Here is a 25,391-nt window from a genome sequence, read left to right as displayed (position 1 = left end):
CACTGACAACTTCAGTAGCCATTCAGTCCTCAAACGTGCGTCACAGTAAACAAGGGGAAAACACAGTTCACGGTCACCGATGCTTTGCTGCTCAGTCCTTTTGGTGCAGGGCGAACTTGCAAGACTTCTAGCGAACATACTACAAAGGCGGCGGCTTCGTTTGTTGTTGCAGTACTGCCTTTAGCCACAAGATGACGTGTCCGACTAACAGATCGCTGGGGAATGACGCAGCGACTCCAGTTTGGCATCGACGGTGAGGTCATTTTTGTGATTTAATTTCAGTTTTAAAAAATACCATCAAGACTGACGGGCAATGTGTGACAAATGGATAAAGTGGAACCATGAAAAAACTGTATTAACTGTCACTGGTGGCCGGAGCTAACGATGCTACATCGACGTAGCATCGTTAGCTAGATAGTGGAAACAAATTCTAAAGTTTAATTTGATATTTCTTTCATTAATTTTTTGTTCACAGTTTGGTCGCTGCTTGTGAACATTAGTTTTAATCATTTGAAAAGGGTGATAGTTCTCTTCTAATTGTGTACTCTGGACTCTCAATAACGGTAATAAGGGGTTTGGACAAAACACCTTATAAAGGTTTTTATACAGCTTCAAGGTGTATTGTCCATTGTTTTGTCCAACCCCTCTAGTAGTAGTAGTAGTAGCTCGGATTCAGCCTGTATTATCGCCAGCTGCTGTGCAGGGGTAAGAAATGTAAGAAATTTTAATTTAAGAATTTAATTTAAGAAATTGCTTATCAGAAATAAACTAACCTTTGTCTTTTGTTTTTCATGTCAGACCACGATGATGGCATTCCATTCACTCCAACATACAGTGATATACCAACGTTTAAAGTGTTCACAGATCCTTTGCATCTTCCATAGTCACACATATCCTCCTCAATTACTATAAAGTTCTTTTTTTTTTTTTTTTATACATGGTATTTCCATCTCCAACATCCTTTGTTGTTTATGTCACATCTCTGCTAAACATGTTTGCAAATGATCTGACCCTTTTCTGCGTGGATTCAACGTCCTATCTGCTAAGGTCTCCTCCTTTATTTTCTCTCCCACCAAGAACCTCAACACATTCACTTCCGCCACAGCTTCCCTGTCACTCTCCCGATACTCTTCTGTCGCAGATCACCGGGGCCACTTGTCTCCACCCGGCCTGCACTCGCTTCTTCCTTCAGCTCTGTCCACTGTTCTTGGATGATTGATGATCTTCCTCCTGCCTCCTCTTATTTACAGTCCCCTTAAGGTTTTCCTTCAGTCCGTTTCAACAATATCATCAGCAAACATCATCATCCACAGAAAGTCCTCCCTGATGTGACTTTTATTTTGCAAAGCACTTACTCATTGTTTTTAGTTTGCTTTTGAACATAGATGAAATTATAATTTTCTTTTGCTTGAAAGGCTTCTGTACAAGGAAGGAGAGAAGGAGGTGACACTCATTCAGAGGGAACTGAAACACAACCCTGAAGGTAAGAGATTTCAATATTGATGTGCGAATTTGACAGTTGAAGCAAACATGCACACTGTTTATCATCAATCAGAACTGTTGGTTTTATTTATTGTTTCCAGCTGCACTGTAATGCTAAACGTTCACCTTGTACAAGAAAACAAATACAAACACTCACACTAGAAACCATTTGCTAGCAGCTTCCTCTCGCTAACGTGTCGGGTACGAGCAGGGATGACGGGTCAGCCTGTGGCGCCGGAGGGTTCCATTAGAGCAGAGAAAATGAAGAGAAGAAGAGGAGTGTGGAGGAGGAAAACAGGACGCTCACTCAAGACAATGATCACCTGAACACTCGACAAGGAGAGTACAAATCTAACAGACAGGAAAACATTGAACATCAACAGAACATACATTTGATATAGATACTTTAAAATATACAAAAGAAAATAGGGTAAATGAAGTAATTCATGTTTGTCTTGTTGTTGTTTTTCACTTATACTGAGACCTGAAAGGGATTGTTTGAATTAATGAGATTCATTTTTATTTTACTAACTATTGTTTTCCTCCCAAAATGAAATGAATTTTAGATGCTAGCTCTTTTTTCTCTTGAATTTATTGAATTTCAAATATTTTTTTTATTCAGGCTTTTATTTGTAATAAAGCATTGTCCAGAATATCTAAAGGAAATGCTGTAATATTGTCATGTTTATGCAATATTTGGTTAAATCATTAAAATGTAGGTCTTTTTTTCTGAAGATCAAAACAACAATAATGTAACAATAATAGTAATATTTCAATTATAAAAATCATATCAATGCGTTTTTTTAATCTCACATGAATCTCAATTCTTTCAAATTTATTTAAAAGAAAAACAAAAAATATAATGTCAATTATTTAAGTGCCAAAAAAACACCACTTCTAGCTACACTTTTCTTTTCAGTATTGAAGGGTCATATTGATCTTAAAAAAAAAACAAGCAAACAAAAAAAAGCATTTCTTCCAGGAGCAGTACATAGCATTCTACATTCAACATTTTCAGCAACGATGATTATGATGAATTAACTTTCGTTCACTTGCAAAACAATATAGTACACTCACAATCAGAAACAGAAACATTTCGAGGTGAAACTTGACAAGGAGAAGCGACAGAGCCGAGTTTGAGAGGTCGTTTGAAGAATCGGAATTCCGTTCGCCACGTGGAAAAATGTCAACGTGTCCGTGGAGTTCATGGGACGACGCACCGTCAACTATCCTCAGGAGGTAAAAATGAATACAACGAAAACAGACATGGTAGAAGGAGGGATCTTAGACTGTCCTGTTGCTGCGTGGCGTCTCCTCAGCGTCCTCACTCACTGATCCACAAAAAAAAAAAAAAAAGAGAGAGAGAGAATCCAGAATTCCGCTGGAGAATTACGGCTCAGTCATGTGCTCTCTCATGTGGTCGCCATGTTTGGACGGTTGGTTCGGGGAGATGGCCTGTGACGGATGGGTGCCTGGTGGGAGGGTGTGAGCGATGGGGACTCCTCCGGGAAGCAGCCCCTCCATTGGCCCAGGAATCCCACCCGGGGCGACGCCTACCACGCCGGGAGGAAACCTGCGGACAGAACTGCCAATTAATGGTCAAACTTAAATTCACCCAGGCATTTAAGAAGTCTTCATAATTTTAAAATGGCTTATTCCCTTTTCAACGAGCATTTTTACTACCTAGTTATTCATTATGTTTTACTATTATACATCATCTCTGTTTTTCCATTCATAACCATGTTCTTTCTTCTCATTATATTGAATGTATTAATTTACTTATTGTCATATATATGTATATATTATGTTATGATAGATTTTATTTCACTTTTTAGTACATTTACATGTACTTTCAGTTTGTCACACAGAAGAAGTGCTGTTTGAATCAGCAGAAAATGTGTGTTTCTCTTACAGAGTAAATTCACACAATTGCCAAGTTTGTGAAAATAGTTTTATCAGTTACTAGTTTTCATTTTTATCTCATAAAATCCTAAATATCTCCACCTTATTATGTTACTTACTGTTAATTTTCATTTGTCTCTGCACTAGAAAGTACACAATAAACAACATCTTATTGTTGTTTATATTTTTGGCAACTGTGACTGTGGACGACATTTTATTAAATTTTATTCTATTTATTTTATTTTACAGTTAACACGTGTTGACTGAATTTGCTAAAACACAGTTTAAAAATGAGTATGTTTAGGAACATTAATGAGATGAAATGATATAAAACAGATCCATCTGCAAACGTCAGCAACACACAAGGAATACGACACATTGGCGAACACAGGTTGTTTCTTCTGTTATAGAATATGAGTTCACCCAAAATATTTAGATTGAAATGTTAGTGTTGATGAATCTTGCTGTGTTTAACTGTTCTGTAACAGACACAAAAGTCAATCAAAGTATCTGATTTATTATTTGACAGGAACTTAATTCACCAGCCCAATAAAACTGCGTGATGTCTGACACTTAAGGTTTGGGTGAACCTTTAACCCTCTAGTATGGGGTAGCTGGGGGGGCGGTAGTGAGGACGAGAAATCTTTAAAACCCTGTAATTCACCACAAACTATGGGTCGACAGCAGGTTGGCTGCCTCCAGTGGCAGGAGTGTGTATTGCGCCACACAATTGCTAGACAATAACAGTGACTATTGTTAGAGTGTATTAAGTTAACACACCATAACCTGGGGATCGAACCAAAAAAAGAAATCCTAGCACGACACAGATGCACACAGGTTTGTCAATATCCATACAGTGTGTGTGTGTGTCAGGGAGGAAAGGGATGTTTGAGGGAGTGATGGTGGGGGCAGTTAGACGTTATAGGATATGGCCTGAACATTTACCTGTTTGAGATTTAGGTATATAATTTGTCCTGCATCCCCCCTGTGGCTATGGCCTGTACCATGGTTTGGTTGACTCTGCTGTGTGAGAGAAGCAGTTGATCAAGTTGTCTCTACACATCGTCTGAACCCAACCTCATGATCAGGAATAAAAGCTCAACAGCAAGTCCAGCTCCTACCTGTAGGCCGCGCCGTTGATCTCTGGGTGCATCTGCTGCTGCTGCTCCATGACTCCCCAGGGTGTGGAGTTGATAAAGAACTCCTTGTTGACACAGTTTCGGAGGCTGTCAGGAATACGACCTGCGGGAAAAAGGTCTTTCAATCCAGTGCTGATTTCTGAACTCGCTTTTCACCGGTCGCATCAGTTAGCGCTTAATAATAATAAGAGGTTGGTCATCTCTTTACTAGTTTGAGGTTTGCTTCCTCTCTCACCACAATGTTTTATTCCCATCCAGCCGCCTCCTAACCACCAGCTGAATGGAGTTCATTACCTTGACTACACCATACTAACAGCGGCAAGAAGGTTCAGGGTTTGAATCATGCTCCCTCCCTGTGCCTGCATGGGTTTACTCCAGGTATTCCAGTTTCAGGTAGTGTTTACCATGTCTAACGACTAAAATATCAAGCCACAACCAGGTGAAAATAGTCCAGATCCATCCAACCACAGGTGTCAACTCAAGGCCAGGGGGCCAAATAGGACCTGGCGAGTCCTTCTATCTGGCCCATTAGGAAATGGCACAAACTAATTTAAAGTTCACATGGGAACCAATATTATGAGACTCTGGTAGTGAAGCTTCGCTGTTGGGCATATTATAAAAAAATGATAGAGATAGCAAGAGTTTACTGACAGCTGGGAAAGAAAGCGTTTATGCTACAAGGCGTACCAGTGATGGCTCTCCGTATTTCTGTTGCGGCAGCTTCTCTCATCTCCAGTGAGGCCTGTTCGCTGTACCAGGCTGTGTGAGGGGTGCAGATTAAGTTTGGGGCATCTTTCAGGGGCCCTTGGGAGAAGCTAAAAATATTGAAAAAGAAAAAAAAGGATTCAAGGTAATGGTCCAGTTTTTTTCACACCAGTTAGCACTGAAAACAACCTGAAAGGCTCAGACTCGTGGACGTCCAGCGCTGCCCCTCGTATCCTTCCTTCTTTCAGTGCCTGAGCCAGGGCCTTCTCGTCCACCAGACCCCCCCTGGCCGCGTTGACCAGGAACGCTCCTTGACGCATCTGCACATGTGTTCATTTAATGCTGAATTAAAACTGGAATATTACATGATTTGTTAACATTTATGTGTCCCACTTTGTTTTCATTGTGACAGTACAGTATCACTAGGGGGCGCTTCAATATTCATAATATATGTTTTGAACTGCATCTGACTCCCACACAACTAAATCATATTGGAATTGTGTGTTGTTTTCAAATGCCTGAAGATAAGAATGATGAGGTTCCTGAGCGTATCTGTGGATGCCTTTTTAAAAATTGGGTTCTCATGAGTGTTATCTGAAGTAAGCAAATCGTTTCCTTGTTTTCCAGGGTTTCTTTTTTTCACTGTCTAAACTCCTCTGGTGACAGGTTTTGCATCCTGACCTGTTTGATGGTGAAGTCGTTGATGAGATGATGGTTGTGTTCATTCAGGTTGCAGTGCAGAGACACGCAGTCGCTCTGGTATAGAAGATCTTGGAGCGTGTAGACGCGCTGGACGCCGAGTGAGCGCTCCAGGCCGTCCTGGAGGTACGGGTCGTAGAAGATGACGTTGAAGCCAAAAGCCTTTGCCCGCATTGACACCGCCTGACCCGAGCGACCTGGGAGGAGCAGACGGTGGGGGTGAGTCAACCCTGACTTTTACTGTGGCGTCAGAGAAATTTAGGACGACACGTCACTTGACCTTTTAATTGTCAGACTTCACATCAAAATTTTGATTTATGAAGAACTTTTCCATTATTTTTTTTATACTTCATTGAGTTCACATAACTGAGAATGTCAAAATAGGATGTTAAATCATCGTGATTCTTACCAAACCCGATGAGACCAAGCGTCTCTCCTCGGATCCTGGCGGCCCCTGATGCCACCTCTCGGATCTGCTCCACACTCTGGACCCGCGTGCCCTCACGGAGAGCCTGGTACAGCCAAGTATTTCTTCGGTACAAGTTGAGAATGTGACACAGAGTTGAGTCGGCTGTCTCTTCAACCGCCGCTGATGGGATATTACAAACCGCAATGCCTGTGGAGGAGAATAAAAATGTTTGAGGTTTTTCTTTTTACAATTATTGTTTATTGAGATCATAAAACGAGCAGCCTTTCAGAGCCTAATATCAAGTTTCAGGAAAGACTACACTCTTAAACTTTTTAACGCAGATAGATTAAGCAGAGTGCTTTTATTGTTGAATGTATCAATGTGAGCTTCATTAGAAATGAAAATGATCTGTTTTTTTAAACATACAACATGACTCCCGGCAGTTGTGTCAATGTGCGTTTCAAATTGGCGATGAATCCTTTGCTACGACGGATTCCTCACCGAGTTCGCCGGCAGCCTTGATGTCAATGTTATCATAGCCACTGCCAATGCGGATGATGATGCGCAGCGCTTTGAATTTCTCCAGGTCTTCTCTGGTCAGAGTGATGGTGTGGTACATCATGGCACCCACCGCCTCGTTCAGCACCTGAGGGAGGGCAGAAGGGAAAACTTCATCAGTAAGACCTTTCTCTGCTTTGGGAATTTGCATTTGTGAAATGATGACCACACCATTGTTGTTCTTAATCAATATCAGCCACATTCATATTCAGATGGAGCAAATATTATTATGTATGAGGGACATGTTGTGGTGGGCATTAATATGGCCGCACTCTGCAGGATGCACTTTAATGTGCACTATCCTTCATCTAAATGCAAATGGTTTGTTTACGTGCACTCTAAAATACTAGAGTGTTTATAATGAGTTCTTTACCAAGCTGGTGTTTGTCACAATCAATTCACTCCGACTGCATACAAACTGCAAAAGAATGGAAGCCGAACGATCCATAAGGTGGAGTGAGAAACCAGGAGAGCATAATAAGTAGCTGCTGGCGGAACAGCACTTGGATTTTACACTCTAGTAACAAGGGTGAGTTTTAATGAAGTGAAGAGCACTGAAGCTAGATGCTAAAACTGCTGCTGAACATCATTCACGTTTGCTTGAGCGCAGTGTTCGGCTGGAAACGAGGCTGGAAAAATGACAGAACCAGTGAGGAAGCATCAGGGAACCGAGCCGAGCCGGCTGAAGTGGAAAGAGTGAGCAAATGGGTTTTGAATTATGCTCATTAGTTAAAGTAGTCCTCGGCAGTCTTGAGCGGGCCCACCGCCACACACAACGCTCGCCGTCGTATTGTTCTTATTGGAGGCTTATTATCCACCGCAGCGGCGGGTCATGAATATGGCAACAAAGACGACAAGCTAATCCTTTACTCATGCTAATGGCACATTTATTAAGACCACTACTCTGTATTTTAGCTCAGGGATTCATTATGCTAGTGCTGATGCGTCCGTTCATTGTGTGGCAGAATCCCTGAAGGTTGCCTAGCAACCTGAAGAGGACAGCAATTAGCAAAAAGTTGGTGATTACAAATCTGTGACAATAGATAATTCAAGAATACGACTGGAAGAATTGTTCATTATACCGGGAATAGCAGGTTTCTTTCAACTGTATTTTTGATCATGATCAGTTTACCATGCATTACAAGTGGATAGAACTGGGAAAACCCTGACCTTCAAACTGCATGGCTTTAATTTAAAGATCTCTCTGTGTCGCGGGGAGTGGGAATCTTTCACCGTCTCATGACCGATTCAAAATCCACGTCTCGATTGAAAACAATTTTCTTCATGTTTTCTGATGACGAAACTAATTTGCAAGACAGAAAAACAAATTAGACATTGAAGTGTCTCTTACAGGAAAACAAAAGCCCCTCTTTATTGAAATATAATAATAATATTCACTTCAACATGTTAAAATTCTGAGAAAAGTGCCTGTACCGGTGACTGTTCTTTTAGTCTCTCGGTCAAACAGCTCTGTCCGTAAAAAACTGATCCCCGGGAGGTGCCTTGCAATACGAGCCAGCACATTAGCTACTTGATCCTAGCTCAGGCACTGTTGGCGTCATTCAGCTCAGTGTTTCCGGCCATTCAGCAAAACGCCAAATGACGCCAAACTGTAGCCTTTAGCCCAGATGGAACTGCTAGGTGCGCCTCCCCCCCCATCGTTGTTTTCTGGTTATTTCTGTGCTAGAACGGCCAGAACGGGCTGGGTGGTGACGCCAGGACGTTGCGCATAGTTACAGCTCTAAATCAGTTTAAATCAATTTGGAGACATCTTAAATCAATTCTGAATCGTAACAAATGACAATTGCAATTCATATGTGATTGATTTTTAGGCTCACCCATAGTTTGATACACAATACAAACGGGGCCTTGTATAACCATGGGGATGGAAAATACGAATATAGAGCCAGAGATCACTTGGAAATACACTGAAAGAACTACTTACTGCAGGACTTCTGAATATACTAGTGTCATCCTGGTTCAACACTCAACTTATATCAGAGTTGAAAGTAAGTTTATGTCAGCCTCATGTTGACCTTCTCAATCCACTTTACAGCAGTTTCAATTGAAAGCTTGAAACATACTGATAACTTCCTGTCCATGGCATTCAGCGAAACATATTTCTTCATTCAACCCCACACTCTTGATCTCCTCTTTCTCTGAGAGAATCTAGATCTCTGTCTTCATTACCGGGCGATTTCTTTTGTTATTGCCGGGATGAATAAACCCTTCATGCATGTCGGCTGTCACGATCTTGCACTTCAGCCGAGCGATAATCAATATTACTTTACACTTCATGAAAACGGTGGATATTGATATTGAAATGTAAAGAGGCACTTAAAAGTCAAACAGAAGGAAAGAAATAACTTCATTCATTTCATTCCTAACACTTGAAAGACAGACAAACTTGAAGATCAGTCACTGAAATTAATAATGTGTGAATGAAAACAACTTACATTTTGATTGACATTTGAAGACTTCTGTCTCACCACGAACAGGTTATAGCTGCAGATTACTATTACTTGAGGTCCATGAAAGTGATCTGCACAGTTTTATTTGGGTATTGTCACAAGCTCAGTTTTGGACTTTAACGCTCAATGTCATATTAGAGTGACAACTCTCAACTCTTTGACTTTTAAAAATCAGTTTTCAAACTTGTTTTCCCACTAATTCACCGCCAGTTGTGCCTCAGACTCTTTGCTTTTACAGCCCAACAGTCCACACTGCTGCTTACTACTACTCACCCAGGTTTTGCTCCCAGTTATCCCCTGCCTTTAGAGTTCTGTTAAGAGAATCTATCAACTTCTGCTCTCATCTATTTGGCCCACACTTGCATCGAAAAACGGGAATTTGAAAAAGAGTCTTTGCCACAAGTTCACTGCTTTCTCACTCAGTCTCAGCCTGAAATATGTCTGAGACGCTGCAGTTCCTTGCAGTTCTGAAAATGTGAGGCGACATTTAGGCCCACGACTGAGCTGAGTGGAAGAACACATTGCTAACCACCTTGCTTGGCTGGTTAACACTGTGTTTGCTCAAATCAAAACACCAGGACTATTAGATTACATTTGTACTGTCCGCCTCCTGTTTCTCTCCACTGCTTCACCAGGCAACACCATGGAAGCGGTCTAATTGAAGTGGGAAAGTGGATCACGCCTGTGGGCTCAAATAATATTAAAACAGCAGAAAGAAGTCGGAGGATAATGAGGATGCATCTGCACTGAAGTGACAGCATATCACATTCACGGAACTCTGATTCACTTCACCACACATACGAACCTAAGTCACTTCCACTGACACGTCTTGAGTTTTCATCACTACATATGATTTTTTGTGGGAACCGGAATCCTGTCATTCACCCATCCATCCTCATCCATTCACCCCAGACACACTATACAACCATAAATACACACACCAGTCCTTTCATGCAGACATTAATGCTACCAATAATCCAATGATAGACCCATCAATACACTCTCTCGGGTTATAACACACGCACCCATCAATTCACGTGTCAACCCCTTAGCAAACGCACTGAATTGTTTTATCCACCATGTCCAGTCGCTCCAATTAGCATCCACCCATCTGCTCACCTAGTCATCAGTCCATCCAAAATCGAATCCATCTTATGATTATAAAATATTAAACTATTTTTTATTTTAAAAAAAAGTTAATAAAAATACATAAATAAATTTAAAAAATGGAAGTAAATGCAGAAGTAAATAAGGAAAAATAACTAGAAATAGTTATGTCAATGAATATATCTGTTTGGTCTGTTTAGATGAGGGCGCACTTATTTCCTTGAATAAACTGTATATTAATATGTGCATTACTACTAAGTATTGCTTTATTAATACTTTATTAATACTTAATATGTGTTCCCCAATCATCTTTTTTTTTTTAGCTCTTTCTCCTTTTATATTTCAACATTGATTTCTGTATTGTGGCTCTTGTAATATTCCATTCGGACATACCTAGTCATCCCAGCAATTTTAATAAATCAATGCATGAAACCACACTATTCTGCCGCCAACATTTGATACAGCTGCTGTGTGCTGGTCTGGAACCTTCAGCCATTACGTTACGATCTCTTCTCATTTCTATTCCTTTTCCGAGACGGAGGAATGTGACTGTGGTCAGCGAAAGTAGTCAAACACAAAATACTTGTCGGGGAAAGTTTGAAACCTTTAGATATAGCAAACCATTAGATATAACCTCACCCTCATTACACTACCTCCAAAACTAAGATGCTCACGCAGACATTATTTCTTTATTTAGCAACCACATTGATATATCAAAAATCCTTTGCTACTTGAGTCACTCAAACACACAGTTGTCGCTTGTGTTTTTCCAGTACCGGAGAACACTGACAAGGAACAAAAAAAGACATACTATTTTTCTTACACAATACAGCGTGGAAATGACTTTTTATATACCTTTTAGTGCTTGATCAAACTGCACAATAAAGCTGTACCTCATGCTCAGCAGAACAATCAGCCGCAAAGTTGTTTTCCATTTTGTAACTCCTGTAGTGCATCAGCCCGAGGGTCTAAGGTTTAATATGTATTTAATATTTATTACCTATTGTCCTTCAACAAACCCGCCAATATCTTGGTGTTAGCGAGCGAGCGCTCCATCGTCTGAGCCCTACCTTCTCGTGTATCTCCTGTGTGGACTGGGCGTCGCAGAAGGCCACAGTAGCCAGGTCTTTCAGGATGGGCATCTCCACGGTGCAGTCGCGCCCGTCCAGCAGCGCCACAAGGGGGCGCGGGTGCATAGGCCCATTCATAATCTGGGGCCGAATACCTGCAGAGACAGAAGAAGCGCAGACTCAATATTGATGTCTGAGATACAATGCAGTGAGAGAGGGACTGTGGCCCAAACACACCTGAGCTGCATCAATTCACACACAACTCATCCACCGACACATCCACTTGTCGATTTCACTCTCACGTTTGCAGTTATGATATGACCAACCGCTTCATTGCTGTTACTCATGCTGTTACCAGGCAACAGGTCCTTTCACCCCATGAGGTCACCACCTCAATTATCTTGTCACCACACACAAGCCAGCACAGGCGTGTGCATGTGTATGTGTGTTGCGCCATCTTCAGTTCACTCGCACTCAATACGTAAAAAATATCAATTAAATTTGGACGTCTTCATATTGTAAGAAGATAGTCTGGTCACTTGTGTGTGGTGTCAAGCAGAGAAAAGTTGTTTTGTCAATACTCCCAGTGACTCGGCAGCCTCACCATCTGATGCCGCAGATGACTTTTTGAGGAGAGACGGTGAGGAAGTAACCGGCCCTTAAATTCCTCTGAATAGAAAGATAGAAAAGATCAAAAAGAGAACGAAGTGGAGGGGGTGGGGGTGTCCACACACCAGCACTCTGACTCCCTGCTGCCTGTTGTCATGGTGATTAGAGGATTTGGGCAAGGATTATGAAATATTTTATTTAGTGGCATCTGTGCTGCAGGAGAGGATGTCCAAGCCGGTTCCCTCTCTCTCCCTCTCTCTCTCTGTTGGTTTCAGTTGTCGGCAGCTGTGATCCCAATCCACTACAAGATGGCAACATTCAAAATGAGATCAGATCGGACGTAAGGTGCAGCATAGTAGATTAAAAATTCAATATGTTTCGGTGTATAGTAAAAGAAAAAAGTCAAGCAAATGAAAGCAACTTAAAAAAAAATGATGAGATAGTAATAGTATGTCTGGCATCAACAAGGTCCTGTCTTGAAAGGTGTGTCACTCCACCGTGGGCTCGGGCGGGTTTCAGCTATATCGTTTTAAGACGTGAGTGGATCACTGCCAGAACGCAGACGTTTACCAGTCATGACTGAGGTTTACTGTAGATGACGTGTAAAGTCATGAAGTCATAGCAGGAGACAGTTGAGAGTCTGACAGTTATTTTGCTCCCTCTCTGGCTGGTGACTCAAATGTTTTTCTCCCGCGTGAACCTGGAACCTCACGTAACCATCCCACTTCTGGCACCACAGTTTCGTCACTGGTCAGAATGCTTTGTAGATTTACTTTACTGGTCCTTACCAGGGAAATTACAGTCAATATGACCAACGTGACTGCAGGTTTTCAACAAGAAAGTCTTGAGTGAAAACAGCAGAGTCTCTGAGTATGAAGGATGCCAATGTATCCACCACTATCAACTGCAGGTGATACTGATGAACAATATAAGTTAGTGTTGTAGTCAAGAGCACACCGACCGAGACCAAGACATTATTGAGACTGGAGAGTACCGCGACAAGGCATTTGGAGTATCTGTAAGGAGTCTCAAACTGATCCTCAAATGAGCCGTGGTGGTTAACCAGGTCAGGTGTTAGCTGAAACAGGCAGCACCAGTCTGACAACCAAGAGTCTGCTGACACCTGACTGGAGTTCAGGTATCCTCTTTATGAATTCACACACACTGAGACACCACAATCTTTCAGCATCAAGGAAGCTAAACACATAAATATCACATGACCACGCACAATGAATAATGCAGCTTTTGCTCATCTGAACGTATGGTTAAACGCACTGCTCATTTTTTACAGAAGCAAGCATCAAAATTACAGCCCAGACGGCGATGAAAAGTCACCGTAGACGGGAGCCATGATTCATCTAAAAGTCAGTCTATTTTGCAGACAGATAGGTGAAAGACAAGCGTGCTGAAGAGCAGTCGAGCAATTTTAGAACCAGCTTTTTATCGCCATTATCTCTCATATTTCATTTTTCCACAGAGCAGCTTGAAGGACGTATTGTAAGATGTAAGTGATCACCTTTTAAAAAGCTGTTAAAGGGACGATCCATCATTTTAACACAGGCCATGCTGACGGATGGAACAAAATGATGCTTTCAGTTCTGTTTTTTTTCTTTTTTTGGAAGGAGGGCATGACGGATAGCAAACGCATACTCAGAACAAATGACTTCTTTAGGTCGCATCTGTAAACCTTTCCACTTGTAGCGCAGAAGAATCAAGGTTTGTCAGAGCTGTGTAGTGTTTGGTTCCAACTGTTTTGCCTTTTCTTTTCCCACTCTAGCTCACTGATGTTCATTTTGTGATGCTAAAGATTACAGTGTGACTTTCCTCTGGATCTCTTTATAGAAGCCTTGGAGAAGAGGGGATTCACCATATTGCTGGTTTGTTCAGTCAGTAAGACGCCAACTAGATGTGTAGTAAAAGAAGCCATAAACATTTTATCTGTTCTCATTTGCCGCTGCCTATATTCCAGGACGCATGCGTTCTGTATTTAACTGCAAGACTCTGTAAAACTTGCAGAGTTGAATCCTGAAACACAGAGATGGTATACAGGATCATCAACTCAGGGTTCATTAACTCATTAAAGTCTATTGTTAGAACAGCCACTGGCCACTTCTGAATTAATGACAACAATGGCAAAGTCTGCCAATGCATCATCTATTGATATCTACATCTCCAAACTACTTTGCTGCTTTTGCTCCATCAGCTTGAGCGCTGGCCGCTGGAACCACATTTGCATGAATCATTATTATTTAGCAAATGATCTGATACTTGTACATATTGAAACATAAATACTGATCTTTTTCCCCTCAAATGGTGACTATAATGAAAACATGCAATGTAAATGTAAATATGGCGCACATTAATGATTATGGAAAAGGATTTTAAAAAGTGTAGTTTATCGGCAAAAATAAATATATAAAACCACAACAATAACAAAAAACAAAATAAACAGAATAAATAAAGTGCAACCACAATAACTGAATCAGGAATAATACAAAAATTGCAATTGCTTCCTGTTTTTTTGTCGTGGCATCTTTGTTTAGTAGCTGTGATTCTGTTTCTGGAATTGTGCTTGGTAGTTGTGCTAAGTCTATTTTTTGAATTCTTGATGATGATGATGAACTAAAAAAAATGGTTATTGTCAACAACAGTGCAGCATTTAAAAACATTATTCAATATGTATCCGATGATAAAAAAGCTGAAATATTGTTTGAAATGAAATAACATTGAAACAATAAGAACAAATAATAGCTGTGATCTCATTATTCTAATCCACAGATGCTGTTAGAAAAAGGTCACTGGCTCCAACAAGTGGCTTCTAGCACGCGCTGACCCCCACGATGTGGATGTGGATGTGGATGACTCAGGAGTTGAGGAAGAAGGCCGGCTGTGACTCCGCACCTCTTTGTCTGCTCTCACACTCGCAGCCCAGCTGAGCTCACCGTCACGGCTGAGACGCAACACACACGCAGCGCCACACCGCAGCAGCTGGTGACAGGAAGAGCCGTGTCACTGGTAGGAAGTAGGTCAAACACTGTTGATTCATTATTTCCTGATGGCTAATTGCTTCTTCTGCAGCCTAATAAGGCAGAACGTGGCAGCGCACTAAACACATGATGAATGGCTGGATAATGAACTACTAACAAGCTTTTTAATGCGGGGATTTAATGACTTGGATACCTGACGAACGACTGCTAAAGTTACACTGAGAAAGTCCTTTAACATGACGCTGGATGATGGAGTTACATTTGGGTGTAAACTGACTGCTGTCTTCCTATGTTGTGGGTGATCCAGCATCGAAATAATGTCATGAAGATACAATATTTAATAATCCGTCCCAGACCACGTCTCCATCTCTTTTCCTGGGACCCTAATGCATTTTCAAATAGGTAACTCTGTCAGGGAGGGGAAAGGTCAGGGAGTGGAGGCAACATTCGGCAGGTTGACTTCAATTATTCATGTATGTTGAGCCGCTCGGTGGGGGAGCGCCTTCCTGCCCCAGCAGCCACTGGTGGAGAGCATGTGGCTGTAGAGAAGTTTTTTTCCCCTCATATCACACACAATTACTATTCATTTCCCTTTTTCTGCTTGAGAGCTACCGTAATTTCCAGACTATAAGCACCTACTTTTTTTCTTGTGGTCAGGACCCTGCGGCTTATACGGCATGGCTAATACATGGATTTTTACAGGCTAAAGAGCGTCATGCTGCCAAGTTATTGGCCTTTGTCACAAGAAACCAATGAAATCACAAGTGTTTGTTTACGCTAAAGCGCTCAAAATACGCTGTTTTGGCCCACATCTCCACCAACAGAGCCGACCTCCTGGAGGACCGCAGATGAGAAGCAGCAGCTGAGACCAACTGTGGCGTCGGAACTTCTAGGACACGAGAGTAAACAGCGCATTTTAATGTGATTAGAAGATGTGAGGAGCTCATGATTCAAGTTCACAACATTTGTGAGTTTGTTTCATGAGTCAGTCTCGATGCTGGACGTTTTCAATACTAGTTTAGAAGTGATCTTCATGCATTTTTAAGCCGAGTGCACCACTGACCATTTTTCGGCGCAGACAGCACCAATGCACCCGCGGCTAATAGACCACTGCGACTTATGATGAACAAGATCTGTTTTCCTTCTTAAATGTAGTGCTTTGATGTGCAACAGTGGCAGACAAGCCACTCCTCTTATAGGCTTTAAATCAGACTCGCGATTGTTGAGTCTGACTCAGACTCGTACGTCAACAATTATAATTAGTGTCGAGACAGTTGGTCCTCATATCTTCTGATTTAGCTTCGGAAATAACTGAAGATAGGTCAGATTAGCACAAACAATAAGTTTCTTGTCATATTCTTGAAAAAGCAGCTAATTCACAAGTGCTCACTTAACAAAAAAAAACTCTCTCAGAACTGTTATTCTGAATGAAAGAGCAAGTAAAAAGATGAAGCAGCAACAGACCCAACAGCCAAAACAAGTCGACAAACTATTGAAGAACTAGGTTGACGTAGCTAGCATGAGTCGCTTCAGTTATTATATCATGAGAGTCTAGCTGCACACTTTAGTGATGAGAAACTGGTGACTGCAACTGTGAATTCAGGCCCTTATGGAACACAGAAACAAGACAACACAATCCCTTAAAGTATGAGACACAACAACTTGGTACAACCATTTTTTTTACCAGATTCTTAGCAGCATCTCCAGAATGTCATCATTTGTGGAAGTCTTTTAGAAACCTTTTTTTGAACAACACAACTTAAAGTCAGTGAGACAGTTTTGGCTGTTTATCATTTGGAGAGAAATGTAAACCGCATGTGCCAACCTCTTGTTATTGTACTTATCGCTGCACAATAGCCAGCATTGTGTTTGAGCCAGTAGAGTAATGGAGGAACAAGGCCAACGGCTTGAGGAACAATAAAGCGTGTGGAGTGTGACAGCAGATCGCCTGGTCCCACTGATGTATGCGGGGATGGTGTGTGTTCTGACATCCCTCGGGGAGAAGCTCGGGCTGACTAAAAGCTGATATCATTCTTGAGACGGTGCTAATCAACAGCTCAGTCATCCTCCAGGAAGTATGAAAACTTTGGCGGCGTTGGCCAGCACATTCCAAGCAAAAACAACCCACAAATGGATTACAGATGTTCAGACAAATAAAAGCCCTGTCGGATTCCAACAACAGCCCTTGAGTAGGAAAAAAGAGAATCACAAAAATATTCCTCTTTTTGAGTGAACACGATCTTGTGTCTTTCATTTGAATGTGCTGAGATGTTGGAAAAGATACCAGAGTCAAAGCCAAGCGCCTCGAGTCAGAGGTTTAACAAGAGGAATCATTTCCTGAATTAAACTCGCAATGAAAAGAGGAAGATAACAACTGCCCTCTGAGTTTTGAACCATCTTTGTTCATACCTTCTGCAACGCCTGTAAAACTAGCTGGCGGTGACACATAGCTGCAGAGTTCTTTGGAAAGGGAGCTTTTCCAGCTGACAGCAGTGCCACACCAGGAACAGGCAACAGATAACAGGTTGAAGATGGAGCTCTCTTAGTTTGAGTGACATCTTCAGTAAGGGTGCCTTGCAGACATCCAGATTGATTCATAGCACCCTCCTTTTAGGTCAGTAGGTGGCTTCACTGTTGTTTGCGGTCCCAAGAGGTTTTTGATGGCCTGACTTTATTCTGTGTTGGCAGCATCGTCTTAGGAGAAAGTGTAAAGAGGTTATTTATCCATCAGCCTGAGCGGTCTGAGGGACAAAAGCAAAATAGCTTTCATGAAACTGAGACTCCCATGGCTGAAGATGACAGTCACATTTAAATGTCACTGCTTTAGAAAACAGCTCAGAAAAAAAATGATTTCCATTCCAACCGACCAAATCGCAGGATCCACCCTCAGAGCCAAAATCTTCTTTTTTTAATACAGCTCTATATGTTTTCCTGTAAGCTTTTTATTTCTGACAATATTCACCCGATATTTTCACATATTTATCTGTAGGATTTTTTTTTTTTTTTTGGCAGAAGCACTCATCAGCGCCTGGTTTTTGAGTCAGACTCAAAGGTAAATGGTGCACTTTGGGAATACTGAGACGTATTAACTTACCTGTGCCATTATGATTTCCCCAATAATTACTGTATTGTGTAGCGCGCCATCTCGAATCTCCATTAATAGCCTCCTGGCGCGGTCTAGCATCAGCACTCACTGCACAGTGACACATTCAAACCACTTTTTCCTCCCTTCTTTTTTTTAAACTCTCCTATTTCTTTCGCGCTCTATTTCCCCGGCTACTTTCGCTTCCACTGGAAAGGTGCTGAAAAGCTCCTGAATTGGAAGCCATGGGCGCTCCCTCACTGTGGAACAATGCAAGTCCAAAAACAAAAGGAAATGAGGAAGATTTTCCACACACAGTGTGATGTCACAGCCACCGTAAGGTTGCAGAGTTCACAGCAAGAATTTAGAGAAGAAAAAAAAATGCCACTTGACATGGAGCCAAAAGTGGGCTCAATGGGCTTTGACCCAACAGCTGGTTGTGGTTACTTAGCAACTCCCAAGTCCGGGGCACTGCGGTGAGCGGGCCAACTTTAAAGAGAGGTGGTCCAAGGTACCAATTCTCCAGATCAAGCTCAGAAGCAAAAGAAGAATGTTATCTTGCCTTGTTTTCTGGGTGTGTTCCAAGGAAAACATTGCTTGTAGAGATACTTGCATGGGACTTATCAGAATTCACTTCACAAGCGCTTTAATGTATCAGTTGTGTCACCATAGTTGAATTAATATGAATGTTTTGTTCAGGAGAGGTCGCTGTATGTTTGTAGAAAAACATATGCTGTAATCTGTCTTCTAAAGGACAGAAAGCATATGCTACATCTAAAAGCATTTTTGCTGCAAGTGTTGAATACTTGCCATAAATCTCTAGTGTCTTCTTCAAATCCTCATTTATCTTCACTGCTGGATGAATCTTGCTCTGTCCTCACCAGCGCTGGCCTGTTTGTATCCTACAATGTTGGAGATAAAGAATGCTTCTTCTCCACACATTTGCAGAAAAGCCATTTCATCTGACAAACATGCACGTAAAATCTGATTATTTTATTGTCTATTTTGCCCCTTTTCAAAGCCAATCCTGTGACTTCCAATACTAGCAGTAGATAATTCATAAATGTCAAGGAATACCGCTGAATTAAAAGGCGTACGATCATCTTTGGTTTACGACTAGCCGCCTATTATAATGCAGGTCCCCTTTTGCTTGCCAAAACTTCTGCTCTTGTGGAGTGCTTCCAATGTTTCCTGGGCTCGTGGGGAGTTTGGACCCATCGAACAGATGAGCTGCTGCAGCTCCAACTGCTGAAACGTTAATGCTGCAGTTTGTCAGGGTGCCCACACTGTCCTCTGATGCAAGGATAAAATAGTACACACGATATGAAAGGAAATATGTTTAAGCGAGCTAGTGCCCAGAGAACAGTTGCTGCTGCTTCGTTGCTACCAAACTGCATGTAGTACAGTATGCAGCATTACAGTTAGCTTCCTTTCTCCTGAAGTTCGCTGTTCAGGAGGCCTTCTTGTATATTTTTCATTTAGCCAGTCGCGGTTAAGAAAGACCTCAGCTAAAAGTTTGAGCCACGTGCCTACGCTCTACTAGAGTCATGAGCCTGGAAACAAGAAGATATACCAGCACCTTCCCATCCTCCCCCGCAAAAAAAAAAGAAAAATGGAACTGAAGGCAGTCAATATGAACGTTCTATTATTTATTAAATGGGTGAAAAAAAAAAGAATTTTTAATCACGAAAAGTAAATCTGCCTATAACCTAAGCCGTCCTCATGTGGAAGTCTCTTCATGTGTCCAGCTGGAATGCACGACTTCAGTCATTATGCAGTTTCTTTTGGGATTTTTCCGCAAGTAACACGGCAAAAACCATCACGTTCATGTCCACCTCCATTATGAGTTATGTATTATCCGCCTATTTCGACGTTTCCACTTCATTTTAATGTTTGATCATGTGAGATTTCATCTTTAAAAGAGGTCTTTGTTTTGACGGTGTAGTGGCTCACATTTAAGAAGTGGCGCTGCAGCACACTAGTAAGTATGTGGCGGAAACCCTGTTTCAAAAAAATTGGGTGGATGGGGTCTTGTCAGGATGCTTCCTGGATGCCTCCCTAGTGAGGACCTAAAGGACATGGTAAGATGTGTGTCAGCAGCAGGAGACGTAGATGAGGGAAGTGTGGGCCTAGTTCTAAACCTATTTCATCCTGTAAAGCCCAAACTGACTCACACACTTGGTAAGCACCAAAAACAAAACACGCTCGATCAACCAAAACAAACATAATACTGTGACTTAATGTTGCAAAGAACATGGCGCCTATATTCTTGGGAGTCTCTGCTTATCTGTGTGTCTACAATCCCCATGGCATCTGAGGGTGCTTTTTTTGGCAGCGCTGCCTCCTCCTGGCCCCCAGTGGACCCTAACGGCGGCCAGCTTGCCCAGCCTCTATCTCTTGTTCCTGCATGCAAACACACAAAGACTTTGTTTGTCCCCCCCGCGGCCTTCCTCCTTCAAACTTATCGCAACCAGAATGTTCTGCTAACAGGAGGGGAGCTAAGGGGGCTTGAGGAGCCGGGAGAAAACAGGTTCACGGGCAACAACAGTGGGAAGGAGGAGGGAAAAAAAGCAATCCCAGGCGGTGTCGGTGACAAATACATGACACGGCGTACAACAGAAGACGAGCACTCATCCATCACTCTCCTCTTTAAATGTTGTCTTTTGTGCTTCACTAGCGAGGCTTCAAAACAATCGGGCTCCTGAGACAAAAGCAGCTGTCAGTGTGGTGGAAGAGCCTTACACACACACACACACACTCACACACCAACAGCACAAGTGCAGAATCACCTCTGTTACTTCTTCTACATTAATACCACGGCAACAAAAAGACAGTTTAGTTCAAAGAATGACATGAGAATAGCTAGGTTTTAATTCATTCTCTCTGCGTTTCCTGATCACTGCATTTTGTAATTGATACATTCTGTCCTTGGAAAAAAAATACTACTCTTAAAAATAATTGGTAGATGGAAGAAATATGAATCGAATTGTCACACTCACTTTTTTGGGATCAACATGGACATATCTATTAAACCACTAACTCAGTCATGATTCACTGTATAGTGTGCAGCTGGAGCCGGTCCCAGCTACACAGGGCGAGGGGTGGGGAACACTCTGGCACTGGGAGGCAACGCAAACACACTGGAATAGTTCTGCTTCTCCTAACCAATTGGTGTCTTAGGATTCTAGACAGGCAGCAGCATGAGCGTTGAAGCACCAGGAGCAGCCATCTACATCACCCATCAGCATGTTGCAAGTTCACTGCTTGTCCTTCTTTCAACCTTTAGACGGGTGCTGACCACTGCAGACACCTCCCAAGATGCACCGCAAATAGGTTCCTGCACAACAACTGCCCAGTGCCCACAGTCGTTCGGCTTTGTCCGAAGCTGGTTTCAAACAATGGTGCAGAAGGTTGTGGGTTTGAATCCCAATGAAGTCACCAGCGATTAGAAATGGTCACGCGTTATATTGCTTACACTTCAAAGTCTCGGGAAAACAAAGTGCGACGAAAGCTTCGTGGTCACATCGGTTGGATTCAACAGAAACACTCTTGTGTGAGCCAATTCAAGCAGAAGATTTCTTAAATGTCACACGCCAATCTCAGCTCTCACAGGTGAACCGACACTTAACCTCCCTCCGCGCCGTGCACTTTGACCTTTTCATAGCCACATCCGACAAGAGTCGCGCTACGTATTTTTCATATTGTTTCCTGCAGGGGAAGCATGGACTTAGTTAGCGACGCGCACACACACGTACAAACATACACACGCGACACACTTCATTGCAGGAACATAAGAGGCTCATTAGCCTCAAAGCCAAGTCACCATCAATCCCCCCCACCCTCCCTCCCTCCCTCCAAATGCCCTCCTCCCTCCATGCTATCATAAACGTACACAGATTTTTATTCTTAGCTGTCGCACACTAAAACAAGACACTTGCGCCAAATGAAGGGACAAACATGCTCCTTGCCTGGAAAGTGTTGTCTCCACATTCTTGTGATCAGGAGCTGCACATGGCAGACGAAATGTGATGGAGAGGCATATAAATAAAGTCGGCTGGAGGAGACTGGGGGAGTTCTCAGTCGCTTGCCCGGGGGTTCTCCTCACCTCTCTGCCTCCCCCTCTGTCCACCCTCCCTCTCTCTCTGTTTGTCTTCCTCTGCCGTCTTCAATAGTTCCCCCACAGCGCGTTTCCAAATCTGTCCTCCTTGGTCACCTCACGCCCAGAAGCCGCATCTCTCTCTTCTCTCTCAGTCAGGGTTTCCTCACGCACTTCTAGGGGGAGATGAAAAACGGAGTGTGCTATTGAGGGCTGAGGATGGTGACTACAGTCGCCGGAAAAAATGACGTCTCAAAACTCTGCTAATCTCCAACAAGACGGAATAAACTGCATCCGTCTTCAGGCGGCAATCATCACCCCTCTCCTGCGCTCTTGTCCTCTCTGCTGGATCACTTATGTGTATCTGTTCTTTTCCTCTCCTCTGCTGCTGCTCCAGCTTCTCTCCTTTCACGAAAAAGGTTTGGGCTTTTTCATTCAGACGTCAGGCTCACTCTGTCAGCCTTTTGTTGCGAGCCACAGAGATACACGGCAAAGAAGGGAGAGAGAGCAAACGGGAGGAGGGGGGGGGAATAAAAATGGAAAAGACCAAAAAACAAATGGCTGGCACAGCTATGCAGAGAAATGAAAGAGGGAGGTAAATAAAAAGAGAAAAGAGAAGAAAAAAAATTCCTTGAAGCGCAGCAGTCACAGTGAGGGGTGCAGCGCTCCTGGCACACGTACGACTTTCTCTCTCATTCTCGCCGACCTTCCCCTTCACTCAACATATTTTCCTTCCCTCCCACCCCTCTTTCTACCTCCCTCCTCCCCCCTCCCTGCCTCTCTGTTTTATTATTTGTGATCTGGCCTTCATGGTTCTTTAAGAGTGCCAGCCCCCTTTCCTCTCTCACTCCCAAACTCTCGGTCTCATGCAGAGATGCTTGCCATTTAATGCTTTATTTCAATTGCTGCTACATGATAGTGACGAGAGAAAAAGGACAAATAATGGCAAGAAGTCTAAATGATCGGGGGTCGGAGGAGGGAGGGGTCTGCCATGTCACGATGTCATTTAAAAAGAGGTGTAAGCAAAACCTGTGACATGGAAAATTAAAGGTACTGTAGTACTCCAATGATGCCGATTCAATTCATTGAAATGTGAACAGTTTCTGCTCATGGATTTTCTTTTTGTAGGCAGTGGTCAATTCATCCATTTAAGTACATGAAAGAAAGAGCAGAAGTTCCCCATTAAATTATTTGGGAAGTGAGGTGGGTATTATACGTAGTATTGCCGAACCCAACACTGATGTAGTCATCTCGATGCCCAGCCTATAGGTGGTGTAGTAATGTCCTAAACTTGGTAACAGAGGCATGGTAACAGTGCACCCAACATGAGAAACAGCCATGAGCAAAGCGTAGGGGTCGGAATGAAATGCGTTGCTGAGAACACTGGCGATATCATTGATAGCAATGAGCTGAAACGGACAGCAGATCGCGGTAGCATTCCAGCACTGGCTGTCACAACACACAGGAAACACGAGTTGAACTAATGATTTAGCCATTGACCGCTCAACCTCCTTAGCGGAGGAACCTAATGTGCATTTCAATGGAATGACTTGACTTCACTGAACAAAATCACGCCTCTTCATACGCATGTCTCAATAAGGGTGTTTTGTGATGCAGGAAACCGCACAAAATTCAGAAATCTGAATCACTCAAAAATGCACCTTTTAATTTCCGCCAAAGAAGCAAAAACAACAATCCAAATTCCAGTAAAAAATCTGCATAATGATGCCCTTATAACCATCAGTATTAGCACATAAATTCAACTCCCGCACCACCTCTCCACCACAACTACTCCAGGTTGAGCTAAATCTATTGCTTCATAAAATCTTAAGCGTGAGTGTTTCATCCATATTTATTTACTACCTAATCTCCCTACACCATCTACACCAGGCATCAGAGTAAATAATGTAATGCACCACTTAAGAAGAGGAAATATTTGCAAGTTCGGAGCTTGTAATGGCTCGACTATGCTAATTTGCTGTGGAATCCAGAATCCATAAATCCACGGCTTTCTTTTACGTATCTGGGGTTCCAAAATAGGCCGACTACACTACGTTCAAAATGGTGACCAAGACAAAGGTGATTTTTAAGAGCCTGTCAAATGAGAAAGCAGCACAATGGAAAGCAGTTGTCTGCATCACGAGGATAAAATCCAAGCAGATGAATAGACGGAGAAGTGAATAGATGACTTTGATCATCATTCCTTTCAGCATATGTTCAACACGCCACACTTTTTAGCCAGAGGCACTAGTTCTCCATGTGGAGAGATTCGATTCGCTGTTACTAATCTTAACCTGCTGTGAACGTTTCCAAATTGGTGACCGGAATTTGATATATCTTCTTCTTACTTCTGACACACACCAACATTCTGGGACAGTGTCCAGCCAGGAATGCAGCTTCTATTAAATCTCACCCTCAAAGTCTGACAGCCATCATGGTAATATGGATGACCACATGTAGTGCTGCAGTTATTTTATTAACATGTATAAGGGTTACTGGATTATGCTGGTCATAACAAAGTTTTTAATACCCTGCGTAACCAGACAGCAAAAAGGAAAAGTTAAAGTTAAATAATGCTAAAACCAACTGTGAATGTAATTTGAATTGTACAGTGTTTTCTCAGCAGTTGACAAGAGTTATCCACTACTACTACTACTTGACCATTGTTCAAAAACATGGCCGAATAAAGTGTCCAATTCTGCACCCATATCGTAAACAGGCAGTGTGGTCAGCAGCTTAACACCCATGAAGATTTCATTTTCTCAGCATGAATAATTCAGGGAGACTCCCTGTCCGTCAGAGGGGAGAGAAATTCATCTTCACCTAACACTGCTCTTCTTTTCCTTCATTGCTGTGCGCACATTCTTCATTTATCTACTGTTCATCTACAGTACAGTATGTATGTCTGAACTGCATCAGTATCTGCTCAGAGAGAAATTATGAATAACACAGGTCTAAGCCAAAAATTCAAGTACTGAGATACTACATCTGTGGGTATCATTTGTGGATCAGGCAAAAAGAATGAATAGAAAAAGAGACGTAAAAATAAAAACGAAACTAAACATTAAGATATTC

General features: G+C 42.3%; 1 protein-coding gene and 1 long non-coding RNA gene across 11 annotated transcripts in view; one reads left to right on the top strand and one right to left on the bottom strand.

Annotated features, from left to right (window-relative positions):
- The first annotated feature begins 66 nt into the window (after window positions 1-66).
- On the top strand, window positions 67-25,213 carry LOC128765388 (uncharacterized). Of its 3 annotated transcripts, none has more exons than XR_008415870.1 (5): window positions 67-253; window positions 1,416-1,483; window positions 5,958-6,146; window positions 6,923-7,423; window positions 7,505-25,213. It is a non-coding gene; the product is annotated as an uncharacterized LOC128765388 (long non-coding RNA). The 3 variants fall into 3 exon arrangements; XR_008415869.1 differs by having other exon boundaries at window positions 6,923-15,173; window positions 15,963-25,213; XR_008415868.1 differs by having other exon boundaries at window positions 6,923-25,213.
- The window catches only part of ctbp2a (C-terminal binding protein 2a), a 67,978-nt gene continuing 43,452 nt past the window's right edge, over window positions 866-25,391 (bottom strand). For 2 of the 8 annotated variants that reach the window (XM_053876107.1, XM_053876101.1), the window contains 9 exons: window positions 11,543-11,697; window positions 6,838-6,982; window positions 6,337-6,543; window positions 5,910-6,124; window positions 5,418-5,548; window positions 5,211-5,338; window positions 4,506-4,626; window positions 4,330-4,407; window positions 2,910-3,055 (listed from right to left, as the gene is read on the bottom strand). In XM_053876107.1, the coding sequence (XP_053732082.1) occupies window positions 4,341-4,407; window positions 4,506-4,626; window positions 5,211-5,338; window positions 5,418-5,548; window positions 5,910-6,124; window positions 6,337-6,543; window positions 6,838-6,982; window positions 11,543-11,697 (1,169 nt within the window). In that variant the 3' untranslated portion in view covers window positions 2,910-3,055; window positions 4,330-4,340. Of the gene's footprint in view, window positions 3,056-4,329; window positions 4,408-4,505; window positions 4,627-5,210; window positions 5,339-5,417; window positions 5,549-5,909; window positions 6,125-6,336; window positions 6,544-6,837; window positions 6,983-11,542; window positions 11,698-22,188; window positions 23,027-25,391 lie in introns of those variants that run through there. The other 6 variants (XM_053876108.1, XM_053876102.1, XM_053876103.1 and 3 more) reach the window with 4 other exon arrangements.

Source organism: Synchiropus splendidus, chromosome 9 (assembly GCF_027744825.2).
Source record: "Synchiropus splendidus isolate RoL2022-P1 chromosome 9, RoL_Sspl_1.0, whole genome shotgun sequence".
NCBI lineage: Eukaryota > Metazoa > Chordata > Actinopteri > Syngnathiformes > Callionymidae > Synchiropus > Synchiropus splendidus.
This window is presented reverse-complemented; position numbering and strand designations above follow the sequence as displayed.